Source organism: Pundamilia nyererei, unplaced genomic scaffold, assembly GCF_000239375.1.
Source record: "Pundamilia nyererei isolate P.nyererei 1_Seehausen unplaced genomic scaffold, PunNye1.0 scaffold00001, whole genome shotgun sequence".
NCBI classification, from domain to species: Eukaryota; Metazoa; Chordata; class Actinopteri; order Cichliformes; family Cichlidae; genus Pundamilia; species Pundamilia nyererei.
In genome coordinates this window covers 9,167,357-9,183,508 of record NW_005187402.1, presented here as the reverse complement: position 1 = coordinate 9,183,508, position 16,152 = coordinate 9,167,357, and the positions used below count along the sequence as shown (strand labels likewise).

The 16,152-nt window shown below is 42.2% G+C and overlaps 1 protein-coding gene across 1 annotated transcript in view; it reads left to right on the top strand.

Annotated features, from left to right (window-relative positions):
- LOC106456118 (formin-1-like) overlaps nucleotides 1-14,473 on the top strand; it is a 17,066-nt gene extending 2,593 nt beyond the window's left edge. The window contains exon 2 of the mRNA XM_013908894.1: nucleotides 13,385-14,473. Within this exon, the coding sequence (XP_013764348.1) occupies nucleotides 13,411-13,956 (546 nt within the window). The 5' untranslated portion in view covers nucleotides 13,385-13,410 and the 3' untranslated portion in view covers nucleotides 13,957-14,473. The remainder of the gene's footprint in view (nucleotides 1-13,384) is intronic.
- Nucleotides 14,474-16,152: the final 1,679 nt, after the last annotated feature.

Sequence of the window (16,152 nt, the reverse complement as noted above, 5' to 3'; positions counted from 1 at the left end):
GTTGAAAAACTATTAAAGCTCAAATATCAAGAGATCTTAGAGACAGACAACGAGAGAGGGGGAAAAAGGTGTGTGTATTGACTGTGCAGTGGAGCTTTCAGTATTTTAATCACCCACACTGATAGGGCAGAGAAGATGGAAGGTGTTGCATCAATTACATCTTAAAGATAATTATTTTCCACAGCCGGTCACATGTCAGAATGGGCTTACACATTGCTTCCTGTTATTTGCGTAAGAAGAAATCAGCAGTCATCACAGCAGATCTTTGGATGTCCCGTAATCAACAATGTTATTCTTAATACTCAGTATTAGCTGAAGCGGCTGCGTATTTGACTATAGCTCACTCCTTCTGTAAGTGAATACCAGTGAGAAAGGGTAGGATTTGCTGTAGCCAGCCAAAGCCCAGTGTTTTCTCACCACTGTAGCAATGGCAGCTTATAGCGAGCGCGTGTAACTTTCAGTAACTCACAGTCGGCTCAAAAAGGAGCACAAGATGCAGATACAGCCTCAGGACGGGTCTGCACATCATATACCTCAGACTAACATAAACACGGGACACTTAAATCCAACAAAGGATTCATCAGATTACAGGAAAATGCAGAAATGGCTCAAAATGAGGACAAATAAGAGGTTTCGTTTAAAACTGTTCGGGGAACAGGCAGCGCAAGGCAAAGTTCACCCGTGCGGCAAGGTGTCGACTTTTTAGTGTGTCTGACAGTTGTAATAAATGTATTCTGAAATGTCTAGAAATTGCAATATTGTGTTTCAGTGTGATGAAGTGTTGTTGACATCCGAGTCAGTCTGTTAGACCCTGCTGCAGTGTGTCGCTGCAGGCATAGACAACACTGATATTAAAAGTGTTCCACCAAACGCAAATTGATTTGTGAAATAAAATATGCTTTCTTTCTATCCTGCTTGTATTTCCATTCCTAACCCCCAAAAAGGGGGGTTATTTCTTTTTTTCTTTTTTTCTTTTTGAATACCAGGGAGCACAAAGTATGATGAAAATAGCACATTCCCATTACCGCAGTTTCACATTTTAATTTTGGGTGACAATGCAAGTCAATCACAAGTAAAGCCGTTCAAATTTTCATCTCAGCGTTTCCCATCAGAGGAAATGTCCTTGGACACAAACTCTCCTCCGTATGAAATTTTCAGCCCTCAGGCACCATGTCCTCCATCCTTCCATCTGCTTTTCCACTTCTTTTTTTTTTACCCTCTTTTTTTCTCTTCAGCCTGGACTTGCGTGAAGCATTCGACCAAAAAATCTGAGCCAGGATAGAAACGAGGACATGCACAGATAACAGGCCTTGTCCAAGCAGATTAGAAAACCCTTATTTTGTTGCCAATAATTGACCTAATTTCTGTGTGCAGTCAAAATCTTAAAGATTGAATCTAAATTTCAGGACTCCGTAGTATTTACAACCTCCCGCAGAGCAACAGTTTATCCATTTCTGAGAGACTAGAAATCATTTTTGTGTGTCATCAATAAAAAACAACAGCAAAATACAATATAAGTACAAAGTATTTTCATTGAGGGCAAAGGTGTTGACTAGTTGTTGACTAGTGTCAACAACCAGACTTAAGGGTTATGTATGTGAGGCAGTCACGTGTCTTTTTATAAACTCTGTCTCAGAAGTTCTCTACCGAGCGATTATCCTATGCTAATTATCTTAGTATAAGACCTCTAAACCTGATCTCACTCTGGCCTTGATAAAAGCATAGCTAATGAGCTTCACAAAACTTTGTGAAAAATTTATGTTGCTCTCTAATTCAGGGAGAAAAAAAATGATCCCCCCCCCGCCCGCTCTGGAATGCATGACAAATCCTCAGAGACCAGGACAATACTGTGCCTGCAGTGTCTCTCCAGCCCAAATAAACACAGTCACAGGCAGCATTCCTCTGTCGCTGTCCTCCGGCGGACTACAGCAACACGGGAGTGCCAAGGTCAGTCATGAGCGCAAACATGGAGAAACATGCCTTCGTGTGAAATTTCAGGCACTGGCCTCCTTAACCTCTCCTCCTCTCGTCAGCGCAAATTCCTTGAGATTCAACAGCAGCAGCGAGATGCGTGGAAATGTTGACATTCAGACGCTGACATTCAGAGCATCCACAGGCCAGACGAAATGTGCGCGCTGAAATTCAGTGGTGTTTTTTTTCTTTTTTTTTTAAATGTGTCTTGTGAAACACGTGGTTGAAAAGTGTAGCATTGTCTGCTCGTGTGCTTGCAAAGGCAGCAGGTTCTCACTGTGTCGCCACGGTATGCCTATTCATATTCAGAGTGTCACAATAAAGATATTTTACCATGACCTTTTGCTTCTTCATGTTTTGGGGGGGGGGGGGGGGACGCAGCAGATTGCCAAATTTCAGCTTGTCACACAACAAATTATCAAATGAAATCAATCATTTGTTGTTTCAAGCGCAGATTTTCACATTTATGAGGACTCATTTGTCACTAAAGTCAAAGGATTCGAGAATGAGTGCGAGACTGGCTTCTCTGCGTGCCTTCAGGCAGTGATTTGACCCAAGCTTTTGCTACTGTAGGCTGCTCTACATGACAACATGCTTTGGCCCTGTCTCTTTTCCCTCTCTGAGGATGATCCTTGTCTCGGAGCCAGCTGGGTCATTGCATTCTCTATTTGGAAAAAGAGGGGAAGAAGGCAGAAGAGAACAGGAACAGATGCACGTCAAAGGAAATGGGGATTGGAAAATGGGGCACAGAGAGATAGATATTTGGGAGACTGCGGGGGTATTTATTTGACAAGGATTCGGTGTTCCCATCTGATCTCTCTTCCTGTTATTTGAAGAAGGGGAGGACTGTGCTGTAAGATGCTCCTCTGCGGCCTGTCAGCTCCATCAGCACCCCCAAAGAGATTCAGTCACACTGCACCCAAGGGATACACTGCAGAATCAAGAGCGCACTCAGAATAGTTGCTATCACTATCAATCTGTAGCATGAAACCAGCACAAATGGGGGGTTGTTGATCTTTACCATAAGGAAGAAACAGTATTTTTTATCATCTGTTTGTGATTCATGAACTTCACCATTAAGCTGACTAAACTTAGCCAAGATTCCTAGACTACATCTTTCTTTTTCTTTTTCGGGGAGAGACATATTGCATGTGTGAGAGTGACAAGACAAGGGTGAGTCAATTTCTCAGCACCTCAGATGTCTGAAAGCTGCTGTTCCTGTTCATTCTGAGCCTTCAGCTGCAGCCATGTGGCTGTACTTGTTTATGTCTCACTGCCTCGTCTGCTTTTGGATCTGTCTGCCAGGATAATTTGGCTCTTGTTGTTTTGTTTTGTTGCCTTTATGCTTGTGTGGAGTTTTTTTTTTTTTTTTTTTTTTTGGATGACAGGTTGGACAGGCCTCTGTTTCGGGTGCGTCAGTGCGACTGAGGTCCACTCCCTCTCACACAAACATGCTGAGCGTGCAGTTGGCATCTCTAAACGCACGCTCACACGGACGCGCGCGCGCTCGCGGGGAGAGGGAAGTTGCTACGAGAAGATGTGCAACACAACTCCCGTGCTGGGATTTTGATTCTGGGCCGTGAGGTTTTAGATCTAATCGACTGCCTTGTTTTCACTCTTCTTTGAGAACAGTTTAAAATGCATTAGCAGGCAAATAAGGCATTTACCTCCCTCCTCCTCTCTTGATGGCAATTAAAACAAAGAGAAGAACATGCTCATATAGAACAACATCATTGCTGATAATTACCTTGGAGTAGCACTGACCAACCTGGGCGGGGGGTAGCAGCGGCCTGAGGTGCACCGCTGTGTTCTCCATCAAAATGTCTGTGTGTGTGTGTTCACTCCTTGTTTGCTATTGCTGCCATGCAAGCCAACATTTAGGGAGTACAGTAACACTGGCTTGGGACTTCTTGGTCTCATTGTGTGTGTGTTGGGCTATTTATAGTGAGTCAGGCACCGAGCCAGATGTGTACCTTATTCACTTGTATCGCTCTGTCCTCCAGCTTCTCCACATGCCTGGCTTCCCCTCATTCTCAGCTCCTACAGAGAGCAGCTGTCACAAAACATTTTCACCCCGAATGACAAGGGAAGAGGGGGGACAGGAGGGACTTCATTGTGCTAGGACAGGAGATGGTCACGTCAGGGGGGAAGCCAGAGGGGGGAGTGACAACCTGGAATCACTACTGATTTATAGTGCTGTTATCTCATTACTCTCCCTGCATTGCCAGTTTGTTTTTCCCTTTGTCGGTGCAATTCTCCAACACGGAAATGATGGCTCTGTGCAGGCACTGAGCAAGAGCATGAGTGGAATGAAGAAGCACGATATAAGTTGTATAGTAAGTGAAAGTGTCAACGGGGAAATTGTAGGATAAGTGCAAGCAACAAGAAGGAAGAACTGAAGTGGCAAAGCTTGGCATATACAGTCCCACGGAGACTATAAATATGTGACGAGGCAGGAGCAATTTTAAAAGAAAAGAGGCACAATTAGGCCAAAATGGAGATGTAATAGATTGGATTGGGAAAGGCAGGGTGGAAGCTGCCTCAATCGGCATGTTAAAAGAAATGCAATGATTCTATTTTACGTAAAACTTGACAAATTAAAGGGAAGTACTTCTTGGCATTCATTCCCCAAGGGTCTGTAACTTCCCTGGAAAAAAATCAACACAGTTAAATCAAAAGATATTCCCTCATTTTGTGTTTTGATGGCGCTGGTGGACAGTGCTAACACTTGGTACAAAATCTCCCGTAGGTGTTTAATTATTTTGAGCTCTGCTGACTGTGAAGCATATAATTCATATCATTTTCATTCTCATCAAAACAGTGAACCCGCGTGCCCTATAGACGGGGGGAGTTGTCATTCTGGGAAAGAAGACTGCCATCGTGATAGAAACTTTTAATGATAGGATAATAATGATCGCGCAGAAAAACTTTGTACAGATTTGTAATGACACGTTCCTCTCGGGGGGCAAACCACACCAGTAAAATGTCTAGTTCAGCACAATAGAGCCACCAAATGCTTTCACTCCAGAGGCCATTGCGTCAGCTGTTTCTTTGATGTGTCACCAAGAGCCATGTTGGGTAACAACTGCCATTATCGTGTCTTGTGGTTTTTTAATCAGGTACTAACAAAATGCTTATTTAACTCTAATTATTAGAGTTATTAATAATACTTATTAATGGCCCATTAATACTTATTAATGGGCCATTTTAACTCTAGTAGCCACTGCAGGTACTCCTGTACAGTTACACCTTGCTAGAAACCACTTTAAGCTGATGTGAGCTTTGGGAACCAGCCTGAACCATTGATATACAAGGCAGGACAGATCCATGCTTTCATGCCAATTACACCAAATTCCGAGACTCATCAAACCAGGCAATGTTTTTCCATGGTCCAATTTTGTTGAGCCTGTGCTTTAAGGCTGTGTTGTGCATTCAGCCATGCTCTTCTGCATACCTTAGTTATGACAAGTGGTTATGCTGTTGCTGTGCTTAACCTCAAAGCAGTCTGGCCAATCTTCTCGGGCATTTTCGTCCAGTGAAGTGCTGCTCGCTGGATATATCTCTTTAAAAGTCAACAGAGAGTAAAGAGCAATATAGAGCTGTATTATGTTTCTCTACTGATATCTCTAGAATCCCTGTTTGTTCTTATTCTGTAATAAATTCAGGTGTATTAACCCCACCCTTTATAAATACATTTATTATAAAGGCTATACGACAGTGTTTTTAAAGTTTTATATTGCATGTTGGTAATCGGGCTTAGTTTATCCATTTTGAGGAATAAAATAATCTATTCCAATGTTCCTATGCAAACAAATATCTCTCAACAATGAATTATTCAAATTTGTTGAATTTGATTTTCATGCCATCCATTAATGACAGAACTGGAAAAAACATGCGACTGAGCGTTTCTGTGTCTGTGCTGGTCTAAAGGAGCTCACAGTGTCTGTGAGTGCTGTCATTAGAATAGGGTTCACCTTGGCCATCTGGAGACTTGGGCTCTAATCTGTCTCTCTAATTATCAGTAATCTGAACAGTCAGGATTGGTCTTAGTGCTGCAGCCCAGGATAGGGTTGGACTTTGCTGAAAGCAGGCAGGAGGAAAGAGGAAGCAGGTGGCACAGTAGCTGCAGGAGCCGAGGGGTGCCAGGATGGACTTTAGGGTGCTTAGGCAGGCTGGTTATGCCCTGTGGGAGCCAGGTAGCAGCTCAGGGTTTTGAAAGGAAAGCGAAGATAAAGAGGAGGTACTTGAGGCAGGTGAATCAGCAGACACTCAGACTGAATACGTGCAAGCATGCAGAAATAAGAAAAATGTTCTGGTCTTTTCTAAATGCAGTGAAACACCGTATCTGTTAGAAATTTAGCGCTTGTAAATTTGTTCCAAACTTTTCCCACTATTTCACCCTCTCTTTCCTCTGACCTTTACTCCCCTTTTTAAGTTTTCTTACATAGCAGCAACTCTCTGGTCTCCAGCTGTTTACATCAGGCATTTCCTCCACATTATGCAGATTGACAGATTTGTAATTGCTCTGAGACTTGTGAGCGCACTCCAGTGATTTTGACATAGGCAGCTCTGTTTATGCCCCAGCATGTAAAGTTGATGTGAAGAATAGAATATTACTATGTCTGATTACACCCCCGTATGTATTTGCTTGTCGTCAATCAGAGATAAAAAGGACAATGAAAGAGGCGACTGTAGGAGGCGACGCTCGCACTGTCATTAGGCACCATGCAGATCGTTTGACAAAACAGAGATGGAAATCTGAGCTGAATATGAGGTAATTAGATATGGAACATGCTGCAATTGGCAAAACTATGTAGCGTGCAGTTTCCTTTGAAACAGCAGGATACAGCCATATGTACATCTCCACAAAGGATAAAATGCTCCTCTCAGTCTGAGAGACATTACTATGCATTTGTGCAGCTCTGGCTCCTGCACATCATTGTGGCGTTTCCATGGAGATGATGATGTCCTCTTGTTTGCCAGTCTCTCCATCCTCAGGCCACGACACCTGTCAGCGGTCGCAGTGAATTTTAAAAAGTACCGGCAAGCTGATTGACCCGGTTGTGGCTGCTGATACGCAGCTTTGTTCTACACTCATCTACTGTTTTTAGGATTTCAATTAAATTTTTATTAATTGACCTTGTGTGAGTAGCAGATATATTTTGACGAAACATCCAAGCACAACAAAGCATTTAGGGACTTTAAAGCCAGTGCAATATGAAAATTTTTCCTCTTTTTTTCAACAAACCAACATATCGTAAACATTTGTAGGCTACTAACAGACGGTGTAAAAGATGGCTGCAGCCACTATGATGTCACCTGCTATTAAAAAGCCTTATATTGAACATTGTCTCCATCACCATTTTGTTGTTATGAAACTAAACTTGATGAGGGTAAAACACTTCTCACTGTGAAACCAACGGAAGTGCACATGTTCCATGTTCAATATTGCAACTTGCTAATGACGTTGTTTGAGCATTCAGTTAGTGTTAGCCAAGAAGTTAGCTAATGCTTTTATAAATTATCACTAGCAAACCAACATTAGTAACCTAAATTTGGCCTGACTTGATAAAATATTTATTATATTGTATAAATTAATAAAGAAAACACTTGAAATGTTTACTATATCTTCTAGAAGATAGTTTCATATAAACATCGCAACGCTATGACATCACAACTATATTGACATGGACAGACATTATGATGATGCAGGAACAACATCAGCACAGGGATATCAGCTCTTATATAGAGTGTATATACATCTTTTTTAATTTGTAAAACAGACATAACGCTTTATTCAGCATGATCTCAATTTTTTTTCTATAAAAAGAGTAGTAGCCCCCTCCTGGCCATTAAAAAGAAAACACATTTGAGGCACACCAGCATTGGCTTAGTTTTTAGAAATGGAAACAAAGTCCACCTATCATGCTGTCTATGTACAGCATTAGCAGTCCCTTGAATATTTAACTTATAAAATAATTCAGTTCAGTGAACTTTTAGTAGCATGGAAATTTGAGGTTTAGCTTGCTAATGATTCCCTCTAGCCATTACTTCCCAGCTTTGTTATGGCAACATCTGTGCGCTTCAGCTTCAGGGCACAATTCTAGCAAAGACCTGACACGGGACCTGAGAGATCATCAGTTGATCCATCAACTGTTCATCAAAGCCTCATCAGAAATGGTCTCAGTGGCAGGGTGGCTGTCAAGAAGCCATTCTTAAAGAAGGAAAGCAGGGAGAAAAGGCTGAGCTATGCACACGAGAACTATTGGCCTCCCCAGATCCCAGATCTCAGCCGCAAACATGAAGTCACACAGCAGTCTGTGAACATACTAAAGCCTTGACTTTAGTTTGATGGCGACCTTGGTGTGTTTGGAGTAAAAAGTGAACATTTCAACAAGGAAAGAATTAGCAATCATCAGCTATCGGAGAGCGTTATCAGCTAACATTAGCATGTTTGGTTAGCAAAATGTCAACAGAGCCTATATGGCACAGATACCAGTTAATCAGTTCTTACTAACATACTGATAAAAATCCCAGTATTTACCTCACCAAAGATGGAACATGGACTTCTTAGAACTGTTAACCACACAGTGAGCCATGCTATTTGTCTGATATTATTGCATTAAAATAGGCCAAAAGGCATTAACATAAACAGTAGCGGTGAAGCTAGCTAGCAACACAGCCACCTGTATCATCAGCTACCTGTCGCTCAAAGTGGCCACTAATATTAAAAATTACTACTAATTAAAAAGAATCACGTCTTCTCCTGTTGTTATAAAGTGGGTAAATTAGCCATACAGACTAAAAGCATTTTTTGCACCACGATGTAAACATATTTATTTCTGCTCAAAAGCTGGGCATTTTATTATGAGAATGATTTGTTCAAGTGGCCATTTGACATTTATCATTGCCTTTTTTAACCTCTTTATAATTACACAAGTCAAAGAAAATCCTTTATTTTTATTTCAATTGACTGTTAATATCAACCCAGCTTTATTTAAGGCCCTACAAGCTGTTTCATGGCTTTATTTAGTCTCCGTGTGGGAATAAGTGGTGCGCTTTGATTTGACCAAAATGAAAGATCCAGGTGACAGCATTACAAACAGCAGAGGAGACGTTTTATAAGAGAGAGGTGATAAACCCCGGCAACAGTGACACATTAGAGTTGCTAATAGCAGTAATGATGGCAACGCAGGGATGTGACACACTGAACAGATGGGAAAGGCAAAAAAGGAGGTGGGGCGGGTGGTGTGTGCGAAAAAGCTCTAGCTTTTGCATATATCCCTGGAGAAGTGGCCCGGGGAAAGGGTTGAGTGCACTCTCTTGCTGTTCTTCTCCATAAGGCTTAGTGGTGGAGGAGGAAAGCACGGAGCCCTTCCCCCAGTGGATTACTCCTCTGACACTACTAAGCCCCCATACTCCCACGTTCAGGAAGCCCACAAACACATGTATTCATCATGAAGACACTGAATGCACCAAATGCACAGACACACACAGCGGAGAACATCTTTCTACCCCGTTCCCTCCTCCCCCTACATCCTTTCTTTCCCTCCGTCTTTAGCCGTCCTCCTTTTCATGCCCAGAATAACAACACACACAAACAAACGCATCTGCCCATACGCAAGCACACCTACACATGCACACACACATACGCTTATATATGCATGCCCAGGCACACACAGCTGACACTGACTTGCTCTTGCACACTAGCTTGAGCACTTTCTGTCACACACTCGCATTCAGGTATTCAGAAAGCCAAGGAGCTGGGAGAATATGCCGTGCCGCCTCCGTTTGACACAAGCAGCTTTTGCCGTTATGTAAGGCTGGTTAGCGTAATGATAAGCTCTGCTGAAGGAAACAGTGCAGGCCGTTGTGTGTCATGGTATGTCTGTGAGCATGTCTGTGTGTGTATATGTGTGTGTGTGTGAGCATGTGTGTGCTTGCTGCACTGAACATGTTTGAGAGTGCTTAACTGTTCATTTGCATTTTCATGCACTGTACCTGCATGCTTCATAGCCAGTGGAAACGTTAGTGATCACAGGAGTAGGTTTCATTGGTAAATGGAAGGAGACACATTAGTTGTGGGATCTCAGGGTCTTCCCCCAGGAAATTTTGAGCTCCACACACTTCGTTTCTTGCATTCTGATGGATTTTTTCACCCCTTTGCATTTTTTCTGCATCAGTTACTGGTAGACTTTTCTTGAATGGGAAATAGCAAAAGTCAGACCCCCAAGGTAACAGTCCAAGTATGCTTTTTTTTCTTATTTAATATGATCCATGTTGCATCAACACACACACTGAGATCTTGAAGTCATGTGATGGCTAACCATGTGACGTTAACTTGTATGTCATTTTGGACATGTGACAATTATGGTATGCACTGGAGCGAGGTACACACAAGAGAGAAGAGGAATGAAAGTCGATGAAAGCAAGAGAAAATACACGTGTGTGAATGAGAGGGAGACACATGGAAATATGAGTATGCAAGGAGCAGAGCTAGTGAAGGTGGAAGAATTTAAATGCCTTGGGTCAATGACCCAAAGCCACAGACAGTGTGCTAGAGAGGTGAAGAAGAAGAAAAAGAAGAAGAAGGGCATCTTTGAGACTAGTGTTGGGGTGATTTGTGACACAAGGATAGCAGCAAGAGTGAAAGGGAAGGTTTACAAGGTGGTAGTGAGACCTGCTGTGATGTATGATTTGGAGATGGTGGGACAGACAAAAAAAACAGGAGGTGGAGCTGGAGGTGGCAGAATTGAAGATGCTAAGATGTTCATTGGGAGTGATCAGGATGAACTAAATTAGCAATGAGTACATCAGAGGGACTGCTTGAAGCAGTTTGGAGACAAAGTTTGAGAGGCAAGGCTGAGATGGTTTGGACATGTGCAGAGAAGTGATAGAGAATGTATTGGACAAAGTTGTTGAGTGTTGATGGTGGCGCTTCTAGGGAGGAGGAAAAGAAAAAGACCTCAGTGGAAGTTCATGGATGTTGTGAAGGTGGACATGCAGAGGATTGGTATGACAGAGGAGGATGATAAACATAGGGTCAGATGGAGGCAGATAATTGGCTTTGACAGATTATCTCATCCATCTAAAGAGAGCATCAAATAGATGAAGAAGGCAGTCAAGGTGACAAGTGGGTTTAGTGACTAATGTCCTAATCACAAAGCCCTAGAGACCATCTGTCCATGACCACCCAGCACTGTTTATGAGAAGAAAATGTGTATTCCTCGACAGGTTGGCAAGTGGTTGCTGGAGGTTCATGGGAGTCACTAAAACCCCAGTCAAACAGACATGGAGGCTGGTAGTTGACCTCCTGGCAACCACCATCAAAACAGAAAGATGTGCATTTCTAAGCAGTTGGTAAAAACTACTTTGTAGATGCTTTAATCACTAATGATTGCTATGGTTGACCATAGTTTCCATGCAAACTTTCCTACAAACACTCACCAGCTACTCTGCGAGTGGTAATTAAACTGTGCAAAGTGAGGCAGAAACCAGAAAAGGACACGTTTGCCTTTTTTCCTTCAAAATAAAATGGTTGCAGTGCTGAGGCAACCAATTTGAGACTTGCAAATGAATGGTCTCCATTTCCAAGCAACCAAAAGGAAGGTTTTGGTGCAACATCCTCCTTGGGACCATTTTCACCCTGTGAGAGCCAGCAACCTCCAGCTACCCTTCATGGAAAAGACATTTTTCCTCTCGTGACTGGTGGTTGTATCAAATCCAATCTGGTTGAAAACTCTTGAGCTGTGTGCACATTACGGCATGTCAGAACCCTATATCGACATTTGTGTTTGTGTTTGCCTGGATCATCGTGTTCTGAACTCCTAATACCTGTTCAAAAATTTTAAAGACCTCTTGCTGCAGAAGAAAAACATTTCCTGCTGAGTAGTATTGTAGCACAGTGTTTAGCTTGCTCCCATGTAATGTGAATGATGGGATAAATGTTTTGCTCATTCAAATGCTTCATACTGTTTAACGTCCAGCCTAAGAAAGAACATAATATTCAACAAAGTGGATCACATGACAAAACAGTTTGAGAATACATAACAAATATATAATATAGTGAGATTTAACATTACCTGTGGTCAAAATGTGAGATTAGTATAAAAGTGAAGACACATTTTTAAGCGCATTCACTTTAAGGTAGACGCAGGTGCTTTCTGTAATTTCACAAGCAAATCAGAGCGTGTGTGCCATCATGCATGCAGCAGAAATAAAAGGACAGGAAGAGGCTGATTGCTTGCTCAGTGGTTTCATTAAAAATAAATAAATAAAGAGAGGGAGAGAAATAGAAGCTGCATGTACCATTTTCAAAATGGTACATTGGTTGTCAAAGACCGTGAGGTACACAATGTACACACACTCTAGTTTTTCCAAGAAGTGCCACAGCAGCAGCATCCTCAGTTCTCACACAGAGATGAGATGAAAAATCATCACGCTGTGAAAAAAAAAAGCTTCTTAAGCTTTTGGTCAGGAGGTTTCACGCCATCCGTTCAGCGCCAGTATTTATCTTCACAGATAAACAGTCATGCAACCAAAGGTAATTTAAAACTGAAAAAAGCAGTGAAACTGCCCTCCACTCTCCTCATCTCTCACGCTGAGCTCCAGTCTCTGCTAATTACTGCCTCCATAATGCTCCTACATGCTCTTGTGCCAGCGTGTGTTTACTTTTGTACTCTTGGAGACAAAAAACTGTAACGCTGAAGACTCAGGTGTTTGTTTCTGTGCCAGCCGCACACTACTGACACACTCTGATAATGAAGAGAGAGTAAAAAAAAAGAAAGAAAGACAGGTGAAATGTAATCAAATTTTTGTGGAAAGCTTCCCAGGTGGCTGAGACCTGTATTCAAACAGAGCAGACATCTGAATGTAAATGCTTGTTATTCGTATACGTTTCATTTTTATGGGAACACTTGTCGGTGAATGGTAAATGAGAAAAGCAGTACAACTCTGAAGCCTGTAAATCGAATGCATTGCTGGATGCAGAGAGTGATTAGCTTAGCTTATTTTAGCATACAGACTAGAAAGAGGAAAACAGAAAAGCCTGACTGAGTCCAAAGATTGTTACGCCTACAGGCACCTTTAAAGCTCCCTAGTTAATCTGTGTTCAAGTCAAATCCAGTACTTATATATAGTGTACATTACTTTCCTGGCAAACTCACCATGACTACAGGACTGTGGGCGGTCGTTATGCCCTCCTGTCTTTCAGGCAAGAACTAGTATTCTGGAATGCCCTCCCTATTGATTTTAAGCTAAGCTAATCAGCTGGATTTGTCTGTGTATTTACTGAACATATGTAGCCTATTGTATAGACACAGTAGCAATATTTTTATTTCACTATAAGCACGAAAAGATTTGAAATCAGCATAAATTTAGCTCATAAATATATTTTTTTTTATTTTTTTTGCAGGGAGTTCATCAGATATTTCCAAGGCAATGACCTCTGACCCCCCAGCAGTGACTACCACTGAAGCAGTGACCTCTAAACCCACTGCTGCACCTACACTGTCAGCCACAGCAGAAACCAGCAGCAGTGGCCGAACCCAAAGCCTTCCTGAAACCAGCACCATCCCAACACTGGACCTCCGAAACCCGCTTCCTCCTCCCCTAACACCTCCCCCACCTCCTCCTCCTGCGCCAGACATCCCTGACCTTCCACTGCCATCACCCCCGGTCTTCCCCCTTCCTCTGCCTTCATCCAAACCTTCTTCATCATCCAGTCCTCCTTCTCCTCCATCGCCGCCTCCCGCTGACAGCCCCCAGCGTCCTACCACGCTCAAACTAAAGACGCTTCCACGTCCCAGCGTCAGGGAGAACGGCTGCCCCCCGCCTGGGCTGGATGAGGATGAGGATGAGAGGAAAATGCTGGAGGACGATCTGAAGAAATGCATCGAGGACTTTAAAAAGATCCGCATGCCCAAAGTTTTTCCAGATCGCAAGAGGCACTGGCAAAGGGACTTGCTAAAGAAGTACAATGCATAGAGAGCTTTGCTGTGGCATCATAAGGAGCAAACCTGACAAGGACTTTAAAACAATGGCGAGGACATGCTGCTAGCGCCATACTCGGGCTTTATATTTACATCGCTTTGATTCTGACTTTGTGAAGAGTGTCAGCAAAAAACCTCTAATGTAGCTTTTGCATGTCAACAGAAGTGAACTGCTAAAGTATAGTTCTCCAGCTGAGCTTGTCTAGCAGACATGCACTACATTTGATGTGTTTACCCAGCATAGAAAACATTCACGTCCAGATTGTGAGTCATACTTATGTTTTTCCCACACAAGGTTTTTTTTTTCTTTTGGAATAGAAAAAATATTTGGACTCATTTTCTTTTCACTCAGTCAAACAATATTAATTGGAGCTTTCTGCCCTTCTCCCTGTACCATGTCTGCTGATCAAGCAACTGGAAAATGTAAGCAAAGTTTGAAATTTTAGGCGTTTGACCTTAATGATGCAAAAATAAAAGACAGAAGTGAAATCTCTGGTGCTAATCATCTAAAACGCCTCACCTCATCAATATTAACTGTCTGACTTCAAAGCCCTTCTACAGTACTCCTTTCTGCCTCTGATTCAGAAGCGTTGCAATTTCGTTCTTTTTGTGATTACATTATCTTCCAGCCCGCACTTTTGGAACGAGGGGGGGATCAGAAAGAGAAAGCGGTGTACCAGGAAGGAAAGTGGGTAATTACAGGCAGCCAGAATGTGGAATAATAATGACAATAATGACTACATGAAGCAATGCACAGTACCATTTGTTCCTCTATCTGCTCCACATAAAATGCTCATCCAGCTGCACTAATGAATTACCAGGTGTGTGTGTGAGTGTAGTCCCATTATGGGCTAAATGATTTCCATAAAAATAAGGGGAAAGAATTTATTTTACATTTACTTTGTGAATTAATTCTGAACATCGTAGTATTCAACCATTTAACAAGCAGTAATATCATTCTGGAAAATGTGCGTACTTGCTTTCACTCTGACATGAGAAGGAGACTCCCGCAGCTTGGTGGTTAGCTTAGCTTAGCCTAGCAATTGGGAAACGACTTGCTTTGAAAACCAGCCTGCCACCACCTCTGCAGCTCTTTTGTAACATGCTGCATTTAACATTTATACAAAAAACAATTTAAATCTTAAACTTGGCTTTAAAGTGTACATTTGAACTCTAAAGAGTGCCTGCTTCTACTTTGTATGCCATAGTATGCTACTTTGTCAGTTTCTAGCTCCTGATTATTCACAGGCACTAAAAAAACGCAAGTACACACTGTGCAATTCTAGGGTTTAATGTATGAGGATATGATCAAATATAATCTGGTCCTTGGGAGGTCTTAAAGTGATGTACATGCAGCTCAGATGAACAATAAAACATATCACAGTGCGTCATTATGTATTTAATAAAAATTAGGCCAAACTACAGAAGCAGTGTGTAAAAGAATAAGTACACCCTTAAAGCACCAGTATACCCTCGAATTGGTGGCTTTTGAACGGCACTGCATTATCTAGCTATAGATAGCTACTTCTATTTATGCATTAAGGCGCAGGAATCATAGGTGCTGATATTGGAGGACATGAAGTCAAAAAATATGTGTACATTTCTCAGCTTCTGTACTGGAATATCATTAAGATGGTGGCAAAAACTGGCACGATGGTACACCCGTGTCTTCAATTCAGCTGTGGCAGCGGCGGGGTTACGAAAAAGTGAACAGTTGGCCAAAGCGTTACAAATACATTGGTATGCGCCACAGGATGTGGCGTCAAACTAGGCGTGCGTCACACATTACAGGGGGGGAGCACAGAGAGCATGAAAACACCATTAGTGCTTCTACTGGAGTGTGAGTAGATCAGACTGTGCAACACTCAGAGAAACTGCAATAAAACATTTCACACTCTGAAATCCATCGCTTCTGCTGATCTAAAGTTGTGTGACAGTGGCAGCAGGATAAGTAGGGTATTCCTGATCACCTTCTCCCCAGTCAACTACCCGAGGAACTGTTCCCAGTTGGGCATACTTTGAAAACCTCCAAAAGCGAAACACCCAGGAGGAATCCAAACCTGTTTCCTGACCCCCAACGGAATAAATCTGATGTTAAATTAAATTAAGAACATTAAATACACCGACCCTTAAAACTGCTGGTGTGAAAGAGGCTTTCTGGAACTCATAATTATATGATGTCTGAGTTTCA